Source organism: Brassica napus, chromosome C7 (assembly GCF_020379485.1).
Source record: "Brassica napus cultivar Da-Ae chromosome C7, Da-Ae, whole genome shotgun sequence".
Taxonomy (NCBI): Eukaryota; Viridiplantae; Streptophyta; class Magnoliopsida; order Brassicales; family Brassicaceae; genus Brassica; species Brassica napus.
This window is the reverse complement of record NC_063450.1, coordinates 12,737,783-12,756,317: the sequence shown is the minus strand read 5'-3', so window position 1 is coordinate 12,756,317 and position 18,535 is coordinate 12,737,783. Positions and strand designations below refer to the sequence as shown.

At 31.3% G+C, this 18,535-nt stretch overlaps 1 protein-coding gene across 1 annotated transcript; it reads right to left on the bottom strand.

Annotated features, from left to right (window-relative positions):
- Window positions 1-4,198: 4,198 nt before the first annotated feature.
- Window positions 4,199-6,190, bottom strand: LOC106411042 (serine/threonine-protein kinase RIPK-like). Its single transcript, XM_013851714.3, has 4 exons — window positions 5,642-6,190; window positions 5,412-5,547; window positions 5,179-5,315; window positions 4,199-5,060 (listed from the first exon to the last, which is right to left on the bottom strand). The coding sequence occupies exons 1-4, from the start codon at window positions 6,047-6,049 to the stop codon at window positions 4,368-4,370; spliced, it is 1,374 nt and encodes a 457-aa protein (XP_013707168.2). The 5' UTR covers window positions 6,050-6,190; the 3' UTR covers window positions 4,199-4,367.
- Window positions 6,191-18,535: the final 12,345 nt, after the last annotated feature.

Genomic DNA, 18,535 nt, shown 5'->3' with positions numbered 1-18,535 from the left:
CTAGAGTTTTTACCCGCGCACTTGTGCATATTATTTTTTGTTAGAGCTATATTTTATATTGACATGAAAAGAAGTATGATGTTGTGTTACATATTGCAAATGCAAAATAGTTTAATTTATTTTGGTGCTTATAAACATTATGGAGCTACAAAAATAGTTATTAATAAAGAAATTAAAATTGTATACTGTAGTATTTATGACTGAGGGAATTATATAAATAGTGTTGATATCAATGTTGGTGTAAATTATATATTTCAGAAACAATGTATATAATATACGTAAATCTTGTTAGGAGATTGTAATTTTTATGTTTGTTACTGATTTTTAGGAACTAAAATAATTAATAGATTTATTTTGTCAAAATTATATAAACGTTAATATCATAGTAATTGGTTGATATCTACTATAAATTTATTTTATTATACTACTAATATAATGGTCCTATTATGACTTCTCAATAGTAGATAAAATTAGGACTCGAAATTAATAAGATAGATTATAAATATGGAGAATGTGAATTCTACTAAATGTAAAGATAGGTACTTTTCTCTCGAATGCAGTTTCTACTTTTACGAAGTATTCTAAAATTTCGGGAATGCGGAATCTAAACACAACAAGAACGTCTACATGAGGTATAAATTGCATTCAAGATTTTTGTCATGGTTCTACACATTATAGAATGTGCATTTTTACGGATAATAAAACATGTTTCTTCGAAAATTAAGGAAGTTTCAGTTAAGAAAATATTCTAACTTCCAAAAACGTGTTTTGGTCGATTTGCTTTGTCAAAATATCAAAAAAAAAAAAATTTGTCTTTTCTTCTTCATCAATCTATGATTTCTCTATAGTTTGTCTTGTGATTTTTACAAATTTTTTCTATGATGCATATCTATCTATACAACATGTGGTGTTTGAAAATTTGGTGCAAGAGGACGGACGAAGAGGTTACACCAAAAGGGAAGCTCGATTTAACCGGAAAAGACACAAAATCCCTTGTTCCTCTATCGACAAAGAGAGAGAGGCGGAGAAACCAAAAGAAATTAGGGTTACAAGATATTTTGTGTCTTTTGTTCTCTTTTTGTTTTATTTTTTTTTAATTTTTTACATTTCTTTTGCCTTTCTAAAACCTTTTATTTTTACTTTTTTCATTAAACTTTTAAAAATTAATTTTAATTTGTGTTTAAATTGATTAATGAAGGGTTAGTTTTGGGATTATAAAAGTATTATACTAAAAGGACAACTTAGTGATGGTATTATATTAAGGGGACAACCATCCTAAATTTTTGTTCCGTTTTGGCAATTTTCCCTAGTTTTTTTGGGTATAATTCTGATAGTTTTTCAAAGAAAATGTACCAAAAGCTATTAAATTGTTTTAATACTATAAAATGAGGGTTTGTTGGTAATCTTTGTCGTTGCGGTGAAGTTTTATCATTCATGTTGTTGTCAACCAATAAAATGGTAAACCGAAATCAGAACGAGAACAAAACAGAGTATAAAACGATGCTTTGTTTTTAGGGAAAATTACCCAATTATTTATTAGGCCAAAAAATTGATAACATTGTCCCTTTAGTCTAATTTTATATCGTTTATGTCTCATTAGACTAATTATTTCTAAAATGGCAATAATGTTCTTATATTTTTAATTTTTATTTCATAATTAAAAATTAATAAATCATCATAATGTATATATATATTTTTAATATTATAATAATTTAAAAAACATAAAACAAAAAAAGAAGTTCCCAATCATTATAATGTAATTCCAAATATTCTCTTCCCATATTTTCGGAACTGATCATCCTTATTCGTAGAATTCAGTAAATTTATAGAATTCGGTTTCTATAGATGTTTAGATTTATAGTAATGTGTATATTTCGATTTATACAGGTTTTAGATTTATAGTAACATGTAGATTCCGATTTCTACATATTTTAGCGCTATAGGTTAAATATTTTTAGAGTACTATTATTTTTGTAGATTACTTTTTATGAACATAGCAGATTCAATAGAAAACAAAGATTTCATTTTCTAATGCGTAGAATGTCAATTCTACTTTCTGTATAACCAAATCTGAAATTGTTATTTAAACATTTTTAGAACTGGAAAAAATATCACTAAGTTGATATAGGTATTTCATTAGTAGTTACTATTTTTCATATTTTTTTTGTTTGTAAAACTATTTATTTAATTTATTTTCAAAAATATTAAAGAACATTAAAAGCAAAAATGGTATAAAATAGAAATTAGTCTAAAGGAAGTAGGGAACAATGTAATCATTTTTGGCATAAAAACAATTTTCCCTTGTTTTATACTGACACTGTCATTAGGGCTGAGCACAATTATTCCTTACTTGGCACGTACTCGCTACTTGATCGATACTTGACTCGTAAAGTCGAGTACTCGGTTTGACCAAATTGAGTATCAAGTAATCTCTTTAAATTACTCGCAAGTACAAGACAAGTATCAAGTATTCAAATCAAAGTAACTACTTGGCGTTGTTTGGCTTGTTACTCGTTTTTGTTGGTGAACAAATATACATTTTTAAATCATAGTAAAATAACTTGTTTATATTTCTATTTCCATAAGTTAATCAAACATATGTGATATATTTTGACGTTTTTTTCTTTCTTAGATATTATATTTTTCGAATTGACTAAAATATAGAAAAACAATGAAATATTTTGTATGCATAATAGATTTACTTAGTTTTGAATTTCGACGAATTAGCAAAAAAAAAATACAAATAATTATTAAAAACTTGCAATTAAAATACCACAATTAAAATTTTAAGTTATTCTTTATCCATACTTATCAGATTTAATTAATTAACAAATCATTTATTTTGTTCCAAATATATGATTATTCTCTAATCGGATTATTATCTAACCAAATTAAAACTAAAATACCTTTTAAAATAATATTTCTTTCATTCTAATAATTACAATTTATATTACTATATTAATCACTATTAATAATTTAACCAGAAATAAATTGTTAGATTATTCTCTATCCATACATATCAAATTTTATTAATTAACAAATCATTATTTGTTAGATCCCTCTCTAACAAACATACCAAATATACAATAATTCTCTAATCTAATAGGTTTTGAAAACCAGACCGCCCGGTCGGACCGTGACTTGGTTCTAATCGGTTTCGGTTGTAAAAAATCAGATTTGAGTTAAACCGGTAAACCCGGTCAAAAACCACTAAACCCGGGGACCAAGTTTTCTCAAATTCAAGTTAAAAACATTAAAAACTGCAAATTAAAAAAAAAAGATTTCATAAAAATCATATTGAAAAAAATATCTGTCTATATAAATTATTTTCATTACATTTATATTATTTTAAACATTTCCATTTTATTTTCATATTATTTGTAGATTCTAACAATGATATAAAATTTTGTAAAACAGAATTTTATAATTATACATATATATATAGTTACTTAATCTAAAATTAAATTAAAATTTAAAACCCGGTTGAACCGGTTGGATCGGTCCGACCATTGATTTAAAATGTGACTATAAAATTCACACATATATATTTGAATTATAAGAATACAAAAAAAAATTATAATTTAATATTTTCTCAAAAATAAACAGAATTCGTTTGGCATATAAAAAACTTAGAAACATATATATCTATTATATTAAAACAAAAATATATATTTAATTTTGAAAATATAGATTTATTAATATACATAAACATAATAATTAGTGTATAAATTTATAAATAAATACATCAAAAATGGTTACTATAGTTAAAAAATATTAATTGACAAATATATTATATAAAATATTATTTCGATTGCTTTTGTATCTAACCACAATATGAGAAATCAACAAATTACACACGATTAAAAATCGTCAATCTATCATAAATCCTATATATTATAAATCGAACCATTGTCCATATAAATGCAGATTTGTGCAATCTATATATTTTTCTACTGAGAAAAGTTTAATATTCCTATTTTATTAAGACAAACATGAGTGTGAATGCACAGATGAAGCTCTAGTTTTCCTTAAAATCAGTGTATTGTCCTTTTAAGGAGGAAGTGCATAAAAGGTGGCCAAAGACGAAAGAAAAGAAGACGCAAAACGATGAATAACGCGTATTCTCTATAGACGAGATGGTCATAAAGAATATCACCATGTTGGACCGCTCTGCTTACTTTGATTTGATCAAACAAAAGAAACGACAAAAATATCTAAATCAAATTGATCCCCAAAGAAAAGACCATCTAACATTTTTCACAAAAAGATATATAAATTTTTCAGAGATGAAAAAACAACAAACTATTTAATTATTTACATTAGATTTTTTATAATAATAATTTGAAGAGTAGGTGAGACCAGAAAACTTAGTACCGTTCGCCACCAGCCTCATTTCTCATAGGCGAGTTCAATCCATTTCGCAAAGTTGTCCGGTGGTTTCCTCCGCCGGGCGACTTAGCTGTTGGAGACTTAGTCCTCGGAGAGTTAGCCGTTGGCGATGATCGATGATGATGACTCTTACGAGCCTTATTACTTTCCCTAACACGACCTTCGTCTTCTCTATTATCGGAAACTGACTTCTCGGGAGTATTCGGCACCGTGTAAGTGAAAGTCCCCATGGGAATATCATTATAGTCCTTAAGATCGTCGAGGATAGAGACGACTGTGCTCATACAAGGCCGGTTCTTGGGTCGATGGCTTAAGCATAGGTAAGCCAAAGCTGCTGCTTTCTTTGCTCCAGTCTCTGAGTATTGACCTTCAAGCCTAGGGTCCATGATCCTATCAAGTTTACGAGCGTCCTTGAGCATTGGACGAGCCCAATCCACGAGATTTTGTTCCCTTGAAGATCTTTTCTTGTCTACCGATCTCCTACCGGTCAAAAGCTCGAGTAGAACAACTCCGAAGCTGTACACGTCACTCCTCGCTGTTAGATGACCGGTCATGATGTATTCAGGTGCTGCGTAGCCTTGCGTGCCCATCACGCGCGTTGAAACGTGCGTGTCGTCTCCTTCTGGTCCGTCTTTGGCTAATCCAAAGTCAGAGAGTTTAGCTGTGTAATCCTGAAAATAAAACAATTTGAGATTAGTTTGACCAAAAAAAAAAAAAAAACAATTTGAGATTAGAACTTTTAAAGAGAGATTGAAACTCAGAAGTTATAAAATGAAACTTATTGCTTACCGAATCTAACAAGATATTGGAAGCTTTGAAATCCCGATATATTACAGGATTTTCTGCTTCGTGAAGAAACTGAAGACCCGTTGCAGCTCCATGAGCGATCTTCATCCTCGTTGACCATGGAAGCGACGCTGAATATCCTGTAAATTTGGATTTAAAAAAATCATCTCAATTTAGAAACTTTCTTGTCTGAATTTGGTCGTCAATAAACAAGAAACATAGAGAAAGAAACTCACTTCTGAAAAGTTGATTCTCTAAGCTTCCACGAGGCATAAACTCGTAAACAAGAGTCCTATGTTCTTCCTCGCAGCAATAGCCAATCAGTTTCACAAGATTTTTGTGTTTTAGTTGTCCGAGAAACATGACTTCTGTCTGAAAACCATAAAAAAAAAGAAGAAGATTTAGAGCCAGAACGATTAAGAAGATTAATTAATAGGGGAAACTGAAATAGAATGAAATTACGAACCAGCCATTCACGGTGACCTTGAAGACCTTCAAGGTCGAGCAATTTAACAGCGACAGGCTGAGCTTTAAGACCAGGACGAAGCTTATCATCGACGAATCCTTTATGAACAGGACCAAACCCTCCTTCACCGAGGAAGTTGGTTGAGGAAAAACATTGTGTAATGATTTTAAGCTCGCCGAGCGTGAATTTGTGAAGATCTGATCCAGCGAGAGAAATCGATAGGTCTTCTGATAAAGTGTTGGAACTCGGGTTGCTCAAATCAAGAACCGATAGTCTCTGAAACGAGCTCTGTTTCTTGATGACGTCATCTTTTCTCTTGGGTTTCTGAGGAGGAGCCATTATGATATCTGGATCTCCTAAACAGCTAGCGACTAGTGATCTCCATGAGATTTTCTTCTTCACCACCATTGTTGATTGTTTTGTTTTTCTTTTCGTGTTGTCTTGTCTGTCTTGTTTTGGGTGTGGAATATTGGAGGAGGTTTTTAAAGGTCACGAGGAGAGAGAAAAAGAAAGACTTTAGGTTAATTATTAGATTAAAATGTTCGATTCAAATCCATCAACAACTACTACTACTCTTTTTCAATTTTTAGGGGTCGCTTTATATTTTACTAACCGCGGTTTGACATTGTAAATGTATATCATACGCTGTCAAAACCAAAAGTTCATTGCTTACGCGCAAGTGTTCCTTTTATAATTGGGAAAATTGCCAAAATATAATAAAAAAACACACTCTTTGTCCTATTAATATAATACCAACCTTAGTTTGTCCCTTTGGTATAAGTTTTTTCATAATTCCAAAATTAGCATGTGATTAATCAAATAAAATATGATTTAAACTACTTTAAATATTAAAAAACGTAGTAAAAAATAAAAGAAAATAATAATTAAAAAAGCTCATTTCTTCGTAACCCTAGATCTAATTGTTTTCTCAGTCTCTCTCTCGATAAACTGAGACGGCTACAGATGTGGATCCCTTCGAGAAGAAGTAGATCGTTCGGAGAAGAGAAGACGGAGAGACGATGGCTGTAAACGACGCTCTCAAGCCTGTTGTTGCTACCAAGGAAGTGAAACCTAATTCTGTAGAGCATCTAATTGGACCAGGTGACGATGCGGTAGAAAGAGAGATCGTAGACGGAGATGTTGACGAATCGGGCAAATCCACAGTTCATGAATCGCATCCCTTGGAGCATTTGTGGACTTTCCACAGTTCCTCTTTTCATTCGTTGATTTTCTAACGAAAAGATGACTTGGGGAAGCTCCTTAGATCCGCGTTCACGTTCTACACTGTCGAGGAGTTCTGGAGGTTGGTGCTTTAAAACAATCTTTTCGTTCTTACAATAATTCTACAATCTGGGTTTTGGTTTGGATTTCGATTTCTCGAGGAAAGTTATGTTCTTTGTTGATGGGTTAGATCATATGAAGTCATCGTTCTTATCTGTTTCTGAAGAATTGCTTGTTTGATGTTTGAATTTGTAGCTACAAGCTTATATGTTAAGTTTTTGAAAAGATAGCTAAGATATTATGTTCGATGTAAATCAATGTTTTACACCTTAGTATTTTTGTTGGTAAGAGAAGATGAACAAAGAGTTATTTGGTTAGTGTTGGATGCTATTGTATTTATGTGCACTCGGGTGTACATATACTTTCTTGTATTCTCCTTTCTTGAGAACCTTTCTCTCAATGAGAATAATGAACTTGTGGTTCGTTCTATTGGGAGACAATAGAAGGAGTTCCTGAATTACAACAGCTGCATTGGTTTCATCATCCATGTGGGAGAGAGTGATTGTCTTGATGCTAATTCAAAAGGCTTTTCTTTTGCATTTCTCAATGTTTGTTTTTTGTCTGTATTGGTTTGTTTTCCATTCGGGAGGATGCGAAGAAGATGAACAGGTACAACCATACTATTATCGATCAACAATTTGAGTTTTAAGGCTGACGGGCTGACCAGATTCAATGCTTCAGATCCGACACTGAGCGCATGCCTGTTCGATATCACATTTTCACTTTGGTATATTTGTTACAAACTTAGTTATTTTCCATGTCAATATCAAGTTAGGCTTGTTCCTATACTCAAGCTTGATTTCTTTTCCATGTTTAAAGTTGTATTATATTGTACCAGATGCAAATTGAATGTCTTGGTGTAGTTTAAAGACAGTTATTATAGAAACGTTCCTTCCAATTTTTCAAACTCACATCTCAAATTTAACCAATTCAACACTGCACGCACCCATCTAGTGATATTTGACCCGTATCCTTGTTTATGACCAAAGATAAGTTTCTCCTAAATGAGACCCTAAACAAACCTAAATGAGACCCTAAACAAACCCTGAACGATACCCTATATAAATCACAACTGTAGTGGTAAACTAAAACTTTAGAATACACAACAAATAGACCCTAAGACAGTGCTACTAATTCCTTAATTAGAATCGTCCCAAAAGTAGTCTAGAGACAAAGTTATCAAAACAATTTGCGTAATTCTCTTCCACGAGTTCATATCATGACTGAAATACAACACTCTTGACTATGTTTCTCATAAACCCGACATTAGGATCCAGCTCAGTCATAAAACCCGACCCGACTGAGATCCACAATTAACCTATTACCCAACATATGTAAGAACAAAAACTCAAACTTTTCTCATTTTTTGTTAGGTGAACCATCGTTGTATATTAACAGATTTACTATGAAAGCAACTGTACTGCTCATCCTAGTGGTTTGGCATATTGGTCATTATAGTAAAGGTCGGGTGTTCGAGGTGAAACTGTATTATTATAATTTTTAATCCAAAACACGAACAAAAAAAATTCAAATTTGACGTTCGAGCTCGGGTCCGTTAACCCCTAAAAGTCTTTCCTTCACCAACTGAGCCAGCTACATATACAGTACCTTTGATGCAAATAGATCATCTAATTAAATCTCCTACTACAAATATACGCGGAAGTTAGAATATTATAAATGGATAGGGGCAGGGATGTAGTCGATCGATCAGTAACCACACGTCAATGAACGTGGAGATCAAGTGAACTCGTGATCAAACCGAGAGAGGTCGACGATGAACAGATCGGCTTTGATGCCGTGGGAAATACTCCAGATAAGAGCGATCGAGAGAATATTATAAATATTCTTAGAATATTTTTTAACTGAAACTTCCATAAATGCCAAAATCAGGTTTTTTTATCCGTAGAAGTTACTTTCTACACTGGGTAGAACCAAGACAAAAATCCTATAAGCAGATTCTACCTCATGTAGACGTTTGAGTATTGTCTAGATTTCGCATTCCGAAAATTTTAGAATACCTCATAAAAATAGAAACTGCATTCTGAGAAAAAGTAGCTAACTTTACAATTAGTAGAATTCACATTCCATATATTTAGAAGTTTAATTAAAAGTAGATTGTTCGTTCTAAAAAAAGTAGATGAACTTGTTTAATCTGGAATTTAATTTCTACTAACCTATTTCCCGTAGAAGACGAAATCTATTTTTTGTAGAACGTAAATTAAAAATTTTATTTATCAAGTTTTTCAACAAAAAAATATATCAGTTTGTATATATGGGTATTTTATCAATTGTTTCTATTTTTTATAATTTTTTGATTCATAAAACTATTTATTTCATTAAGTTTTAGAAATGGAAAGGGTAAAAAAGAGAAAAAATGGACAAAAAATGTTTTATACCAAAGGGACAACTATGCTGTTTTTTTGTTCCGTTTTGGCAATTTTCCCTTTATAATTTCCTGTTTTGTAAATCAATGAAAAACAATTTTCTTTTCTGATGGTTGATGTCTGAGTTTAATAACCTTGAATACTTACTTTCAAACCCCACTAAGCCACAATATTGCCATCTAAGAAAAAAATTACATACAAATCATTTTTTCAATACTGTATAATTATGATATTTGAAAAATATTTAAAGACCACGTTGAAAATTCTAAATAAAAATCAAGTTATTTTTATTAATAAAATTAATACAATTAAAGACTATTACTGAAAATTTGTAGGTTACAATAATAATTTCTTTATAAAACTCCCCAACGTTATTCAACTTTAGAACATTCGTTCCCTATGGTTTTTATTGCATGGCGCTCCGGTTCGCACAATAAAACCTTACATGCATCACAACATGAAGCATGATCATACAAAAAATTCTTAGTGTGGATGCTTAAAACCGTCCATATGCAACCTGACAACCAATGCATTCGAATTTACACATTATAGCAATCCGTTAGGGGCCTAGGGTAAGAAAAAAAGTTATTTGTGAGAAAATGCTAGGAAGTTCAGAGTCTTTGAATACTTGAGATCAGGGCCGGCTCAACATATATTATTAGCACAAACCAGGTATATTATATATTCTATTTGAATTTATACTCTAAATATCTTAGATATTCTAGCGAAAAACATATATCATTTAATGTAACATCTCAAAATCCAAATCCAAACTCTCCTTTTATTTTAAAGGGAATCTTTCTAGGTAAAAGACCCGTTAGGATTAAACATAGAGTACGTTGTCCTTTTTTTATGAAAAATATCTTCTCTTCACTATTTTCTTATCAGAAAAAATCTAACGAAACCTTGTAGATATCTTGAGGTGTCAAGCACCCGAGCCCGAGCCATAACTACTGATCGCCCCTGTGGCCCTGTCCCATATCCGCCACCGACGCCTTGCCTCCGCTGTTGTTGTTGCTCACCAACCAGCAACTGTTGCTCCTTTCGTCTCGTTCATTGTCGTAGTTTCCCGACGCTGATACCGACTGGTCGTTGTTCGTTGTCCGTCGTTTGTCGTCTCGTTCTTCATATGTGTTCTATAGATATTCATGTCCTGCTGATCTACATCTCGTTCATCTTTGATCCAGGTGGGGATGTTCTCTTCTCTTGCTTTTCTATATTTTTTATGTTGGATCATATGATTGGTTAGCTTTGTTGATTGATGTTAGGTAGTTAGATCAATATTGAGTGGTGCATAAGAACACTTGTATTGTTAAAACAATAAAATGAGTTATTGTGTTAATGTGATTGATTTTTTGATGATACTGAATTGTGATTATGAACAAACTAGGATTGATAAATGAATGGTATAAACTTAATAACGATAATGAATGTTGTTAAGCATGAAACTATGTGTTGTATCTGATTGGTGAGGTCCGAAGATTAATATGAGATGCAGAATCAGGACATATGTGACTATGGACAGTAGGGTAATGCCAGATGAGCCAAATGGCCACGAACGGGTGGTCATGTAGGAAACTGAATGGTGGTCATTGTTGGTTGGGCAGTAGGGCCGTAGGGCCATTAGCAAAATGTTTAGAGAGACGTAGTTATACACATGTTTGGTGATAATGTGTAATGAAATGAGGATGTCACGGAATGATGATTCATTATTTAACTGTTGTATGTAGATAGTTAGGTATCATTCTGCATTGAGTCGTATAATGGCTCATGTAGGAATATAGTTTAAACTATCTCATTTGATAATCTAATTACTTACCTCCTCTTTTCTATTGTTTTTTTTACTTGACTATATTGTAGAGTTGGTAAATTTAAAAAATACACACGTCCAAAATTCTTCGAACTAATGAAAGACATAATGGTTTACCTTCGAAAGTAGACATGTGTTCTAACACGCTGTTTCCCAGCTTGACAGAGAAGCTGATGTTACCCTTAATTAACTTACCCATGAATCATCTGTCAAGGTATACAAATAAATAAAGTTATAACCTCCCAACTGTCCATGGCTAATGGACTCTCACTCCTGCTATGTGGTTTCCATTATGTGTGATGGACGGTGTGTTAATTTTTTTGGAGGCTTGAAAGTCTTGTTTAGTGACCCTGCAACCACCACATGAATTTTTCTGTGTTTTGGCCTCACTCACACGAAACTGCCAGTGACTTCTCGGTAGGTCACCCATCTTTCCATTATACCTTCTCAAGCACGCTTAATCCTGAAGTTCTAAACGGATATGTGACCAAAAAGGTAAGTGCATTTTGGTGATATAGGTAGTCAAATCAATTCTTTTAAGCCCTTCCACATATACCACAAACCGGGATGTCACAATTCACCCACTCTCAAAGAAAGTAACGTTTTCAATGTGCCCAAGATCGATACCCATGTTAGTGTGAGTCCACATAAGGGCTCCACACTCGTCTTGGTTCGGCTCTGACACCACATATAACACCTGACCGTCAGCGGCTAATGGGCCTTCCACGCCCACTCACTCGGCCCGTGAGCTTCATTTCGTGCAACGGGCAGGGCATTAATTTTTTGGAGGCTCAGAAGTCTTGTTTACTGACCCTGTAATCACCATATGATATTTTTCTATGTTTTGGCCTCACTTATATGATATCGCGAATGACTTTTCGGTAGGTCACACATCCTTCCACTATTCTAGTTCAAACACACTTAACTTTAAAGTTATAAACGGATGTGTGACTAAAAAAGTAAGTATACTTTGGCGATATACAAAGTCAAATCAATTTTTTTTTTCATATATTATAACCGGGATGTCACAAAAGTGTTTGAAAATGCTACTGCTTTTTAATTAACTTTCAATTTTCGGAGGTTGATGTATATATTTTTTTCTTTGGGCAAAGGTTGCTGTATATTTCTAACCCAACTTTGACATTGTAAATGTTAATTACACATGCACGCGTTCACCGCGTGTGTACTTACTTTGTTTAGTTTTAATTTATGTTTTCTAAATAATTCAGCAACAAGTTGATCAGTCAGTAGTGGGTGCTACCAATTCTAGTCTTCTAGATGATGATAGGTTTTTCCCTTTTCTCTAACTAAATTACAGATACGTGTTATCATAACTTCTTCCATTGGACCCCGACAGCTTTAAAACATGTGATTCACAAAATACGACGGCAAAAAAATGCCAGAAGCAATGATAATTCGGAATATTGTAGATATTTTGGAAGATTGAGCATAAATTCGAAACACCGAAATAAAGCTACTGTAACTTGTTTCTGTTATCGCTAGCAATGTTATGGGAGTTTTTCACCACAAAATTGTGTACTGCCGGGTTTGTATTCTAAAGTTGTATCTCTCCTATGTATCCCACCAAGTATGAAAAAAAAATTATTTCTTTCTCATCATTTCTAGTAGCTACAAGCTGGATAGAGTGGTCTACTCGGGTAAAATTTAAATTACTAGTTTGGTAATAACCAATATCGTTTCAGTAAAGTTTTAAGAAAAAAATTGTGTAAATGAGAAATATTGAAAATTTAATTGTTCCAATAGACATTTAGAGACACTTGTTATAATTTAACTAAGTTATTTTATCTAAATCTCAACAAAGAAAAGCATTCAAATGTAAAAGAAATCAAAATATAATATTATTACCCGATTCAATCCTAACTTTTGCTATATCATCTACTTTGGTAAGAGTATGTGTTTACACCTTTTGCTATAAATTTTAGACACTTAGCTTCTATCCTAACTTTTTCTATATCATCTACTTTGGTAAGAGTATGTGTTTTGCATTGTTCTAGACCGTTCATATATGATCTATCTAGTTTACATTGATGTTTTCACTTATTTATATTTTTCTACCGCTTTTCAAAATGTATGTTTGCCTGTGTTTTCAGTTATTATTTTCCCAAAAAATCTGAAAATCTAAGAGTTACAATCATAACACAGATGAATATTCTCGGATCTAATTTCAATCTATTATATTTCATTTTCTCTTTCTTTGTTTCTTTCTTTTTTTTTCCTCTTCTTTGCACTATTATTTTAGTGTATATACCTAAAATCAATTGAAATTACCATTAATATACTGTTATGAATATTAATGTGGATGTCCATCTAAAGTTAGACATGTTAGCTTCGATTTCCAAGTGATTTGAAGTCATTTTGTCCTATGGTCACCAAGATATCCAAGTTTCAGTGAGGAATATCAGATCAATCAAGAGAAGTGAACCGGTCCAAGCCCAAGACAAAAGAGTTAATTCATCACACTGGATTGTCTCCTATCAAATATCTCAAGTTATGTTCTCATCAGGGGGAGTAGATGTGCGCTGCACTCTTTTTCCCTTAACCATGGTTTTTCTCACTGAGTTTTTCTGGTAAAGTTTTTAACGAGGCAATATCATACGTGCTTTAAGACTTATTTTGTATAATGGACATCCAAGGGGGAGTGTTATGAATATTAATGTGGATGTCCATCATAGGCCCATAAGCCTATATTATAGAAGGTTCTAAACCCTAACTTTGTATTCCTATATAAGTTACCGTCGTCTACGAACTAATAATAAGAATAACCGATTTCTTCTTTCTCTCTATTCACAACATATACCAAATACAAATATCATCACTTAGCCAGTCTAGGTTTTGGTTTCGATCCAAATGGTTTACATGGTGGATCGTAACAGATGATCAGTTCACCCCCTGTAGTTAGTTAGAAGGTATTCCAAACTTGGATCAGACAGTGTGATAGTCAGTCCACTCTGTAGCACTGAGTGTATTCCTCCCGGGACAGACCGGATCAGCCGATAGTGTTTATCAAAAAAATATATCAAATACAATATTTTGATGAGAGCTATCAAAATATGGTATTAACGTCCAAAAATTTGTTTAGAAAATCTTGAAACAGTCTAAGTTTAGCGGTTCAAAACTGAAATCAATCCAATAAAAAAATTAAATCGCTTACTCAAATTAATCAACTTAATTATGCGGTCTCAGAATATCAAGAACCAGCCTAGCTAAAACATCATCAATCTAATAAAAATTCTTACAGTTGAAAACTTACATATGAAATTTTTGTTGATTCCAGCGAATAAAAATATGAACGATCAAAAGCGTTGAATGAATGAGAGAAGAGGAGATTCTAAAGAATTATATGTTTTACTGTAACTTTGCCTATAACAAAAACATTTATTGACAAACTCAAGTTTTCTTCAATGAAAGAACAACTTCAAATAATCGATTATTTGGAAAAAAATGAATTTACATAAAATGCAAATCTTAATTCCCCAATTTAATAAACAAAGGTTTAGTAGAACAATTGAGTTATCAATTTTTATATTTTAACCAAATGTCTCAAAATTTAATATATTTGTCAAAAACACTATACATCTTTTAGTTTATTTGTCTTTGATCGTTCAAAGTAAATGAGTATATAATTTTTTTAATAATTTTACAAAATAAAATTTTGAGTATAGAAGGAGTGACTGAAAGTTATTCTCTTCTGTCAAACTGTTATTAGAATTACATATAGTTTCTCAAATTTTTTTGGTTTCACTTTATAATCATTTTTCGAAGTATGAAAGTTATTTAATAGTACTTTCTGAAAATCCATTTTATTTTTACGTTTTTTTAATAATAGTTCATGTTTAGTTATAAAATTTCTTTCTAAACTAACCTTTAAAATAGCCGTTTGATTTAAGAGACTACTAGATTTTCACCCGCGCTAAAGCACAGAATAATTTTTTGGTAATTTTTTTTATATAATCGCATTTTCTCTTCATTTAAAGTAGACATGTGCATAAAATTCGTAACTCAAAGTCCATACCTAAGTCAAACCAAAAAACCTGATCCGTGTCCATTCCGAAATATAAGAAATTTCAAAATAAGTCTAGTGTGGTACACCACATATCCGAACTCGAAGTGTTATTAGCCGAACCCGAACGGGCAACTCGAAAAACCAAAAAAATCCCCAAGAAATCCAAAAAACTAATCCAAAAATCCAAATTAATCGCAAATACAAATTATTTGAAACATAAATATGTACTTAAAATATTCAATTCTATATTTATTTTGAAACTATATATTAAAATAAGTATTTAAATCTTCAATAAGTACTTTAAATATCCAATCCTATACAAAAAAGTTTATTTCTTATGTTTTTCTTTTCAATTTTGGATTTAATTTCGGATATATCTTAACCGAACCCATATAACCTGAATCATAACAATATATGGTTACTTTATGGATTTTAGATGTGATATAAATTAGAAACAAAACCGAAGTGTTATATCTGAACCCGATCCGTACTTACAAATTTATCAGAATAAGACTTAGGATGTGATATAAATTAAAACTGAAATTCCAAATATGCAACCTGTATCGCAACAGGTACCTGAATGCTCAAGCCTAACTTAAAATATATGTTATGTTTTGTTCAATGAGCTTTATATTTGATAAATATTTTATATGTGTTGGAATAACATATATTCATTAAAAAAATATCAATAATAATAACATGTTCAAGCATATCATTAAATATTAATGACTATTATTATTTATTTTATCATATATATGTATCTCTAGTTTTAATACTTTATCTATAAGATATATTATTATGTATTTGGTGAAGATTTTAAAGAATTTGTTTCTTACATTTGAATTAAAGTACAGTTGTATATATGAATTAGTAGGTATATATATTTTTTATATTAATAAATAAAATATAATTGATTATTTACGTAAAATTAGTGTTAATATAAATTGAACTCATAATTTAAAATAAGAGATTAGTTATTTAGTTACTTAATTTTAAGTTATGATATATATTTAATAATAACTAAGTTAGGTATAAGTAGAAATAATATGAAAGTGAGTTAAATGTAATGGTTCAACTTAGACTATTTATAAGTAGATAAAAAATAGGATTTTTTAATTAAATAGATTAGATTTGTTTGTTTGTTTTAGTGTTTCTTCTCAGTTTTTAAAGTAGGCATGACTATAGTGTTCTCATATATGGCTTTAATTTTTAATGAAGTCATAATCAGTGGTTAAATACAATTTCATCAAATCACTCGAAAATTGAGTTACAAACAAATAACAAAACATTTTTCCATCTCTATTCTATGAGGTCAAGCCAACTGATCCCATCTTTATGAATAATATTCATTTTGACTTTTATTTTTATGATAAATTAATTAAAAAAATTTACCAGAACTAGCCTTATTTAGGTTATGACTGGTAAAAACCAGAGTAAATAAGCAGAAATAAAGTTGTCTAATTGAGTGAAAAAGTTGGAAAGGAAAAGTTACATTAAAAATAAATAAAAAGTTGAACTCAGCGCAACCACGTTTCTCTTGACAAATTTTGATGAACAAAAAGTCCAATAAAGTAAACAGTAATGGAGTAAAAGAATAAAAAACTATTAAATTATTTTTCGCTTGATTGGTGAATTTGCTGGCTGAAACCAGAGTATTGAAATGTGGTTGAAATATTATCGCTAATGGTTCCATCCAGTCGCACTTTTAGTAAATAGATGTTGCGATAAAAGAAATAATTTCTAGAAAGATGCGATCATTTATGAACTTATGAGCAAATTCAACATTTTAGAGAAAAAGCACTTCCTCCATTCCACTAAAATTGTAGTTTTAGAGATTTCACACACTTTAAAAATAAAGTTGCAATATCAACGATAATCCTAGTTTAATACATAATAGTTTATAATAAAAATATTGCATGTAGTAATTGTCTTAAATAGTGTGGACAAAATGGATAAAAACTATATAAAGTTACGTTGAAACCCCAAAATTATTATCTTTGTGAAACAAATAAAATCTAAAAACTACAATCTTCGTGACACAAGTAGGAAGACCTTAATATCAATAAGTTGACTAATGATTTGGTCAAAATTACCAAATGGTTTGGTAATTTAAAACGATTCTAGAAGGATAACACTCTCTCTTGTCCTTCTTTTCCAAGCATTACCAACATAGTCAACAAATAGTTTGGTCAAAATTACCAAAACAAATGAGAAATGTAGAAACTACATTTCAACAAACACTCAAAAAGAAAGATTAAAAAGAGTTGGTTATCAAAAAAAGGAACGATGATAAAGAGAGTTTGGTAGAAATGCAATATATTATAGATAATAGAGGTTATACAAATGCGTCAAGCTTCTAGAACACATCTTATTTAGATTCCAAAAATAATCAGACGAAGAAAAATTAATGAGAACAAGCTGAAGAAGATCTGAACCGCGTTGTCTGAAGACGGCGACTTATTCGTCATTGAACTTTTTTTTTTTTTGATCAATTTCGTCATTGAACTAAAATTATATATTTTGAGAGATTCGCTTTGTTTCTGTTTGAGTTGACATTTACTTGGTCCATAGAGTGGGTCCCGCCTAATCATCTTTGAATTACTCGATTTAATTTTTTAATGTTATATCATTTTCAGTTTATTTCGAAGCAACGATTCTTCTGTGTTTTCGCCATCGACAAGAAGACAAACATATATACAGCCTCCTTTTTTTTGTTAAATGTATTAAGAAATTAGCGTATATGTAGATTCTTCCCGACCAATTTTTCTTTCTTTAGGAGATTTCTATATTTTATTTTTGTTTAATGGTGATTGGAACGACACAATTCAATAACAAACCACATTTAATACACCAAGAATTGATAATTTTACAAAAAATTCCTTTCTCAAAAAAAAATTACATAAATTTCTTTCATTTGTTAAAAGGAATTGTAAGAGAACACGCTTAAATAAATACATAATAATTTGATTAAACCAAGTTGTTTTGGCCTAGTGATAAATGAGTCTCAGCTCGAGTTTACACCTTGGATTTGATTCACCTTGACCAACTATATGTGCCATATTTACTTTACCACTTGATAAGCTAGAGCTCCTTTACCAATGGAGCTCCTTTACCATTAGTTCCTTAACCAATTTTTAAAATTCACTTGGCAATATGACATGTATTGATGAGTCATATGTGACTTAATGACACCTAGGATTAGCCTCTCTAAACTTGGTGACATAGCTAATGCGGAGATTATCTTCCCTAAACTGTTATTAATTACCGTTTTCTCAATCTCGGTTTGTGTTAATCTATCCTCCGGTTATCCTAATCAAAATTCGCCAGACTGTCACCCTTTAATTCTGGTTTGGTTCCCTAACTCTTTTTAAAATCATATGGTATGGTTTTGAATC

Bases quoted from the DNA above. Each gene is read 5' to 3' on its own strand.
- LOC106411042 (XM_013851714.3), bottom strand. From the start codon at position 6,049: ATGGTGGTGAAGAAGAAAATCTCATGGAGATCACTAGTCGCTAGCTGT. The intron at 5,548-5,641 runs GTTCGTAATTTC...TATGGTTTTCAG, and splicing joins AAGGTCACCGTGAATGGCTG to ACAGAAGTCATGTTTCTCGG. The intron at 5,061-5,178 runs GTAAGCAATAAG...TTTTATTTTCAG, and splicing joins CCAATATCTTGTTAGATTCG to GATTACACAGCTAAACTCTC.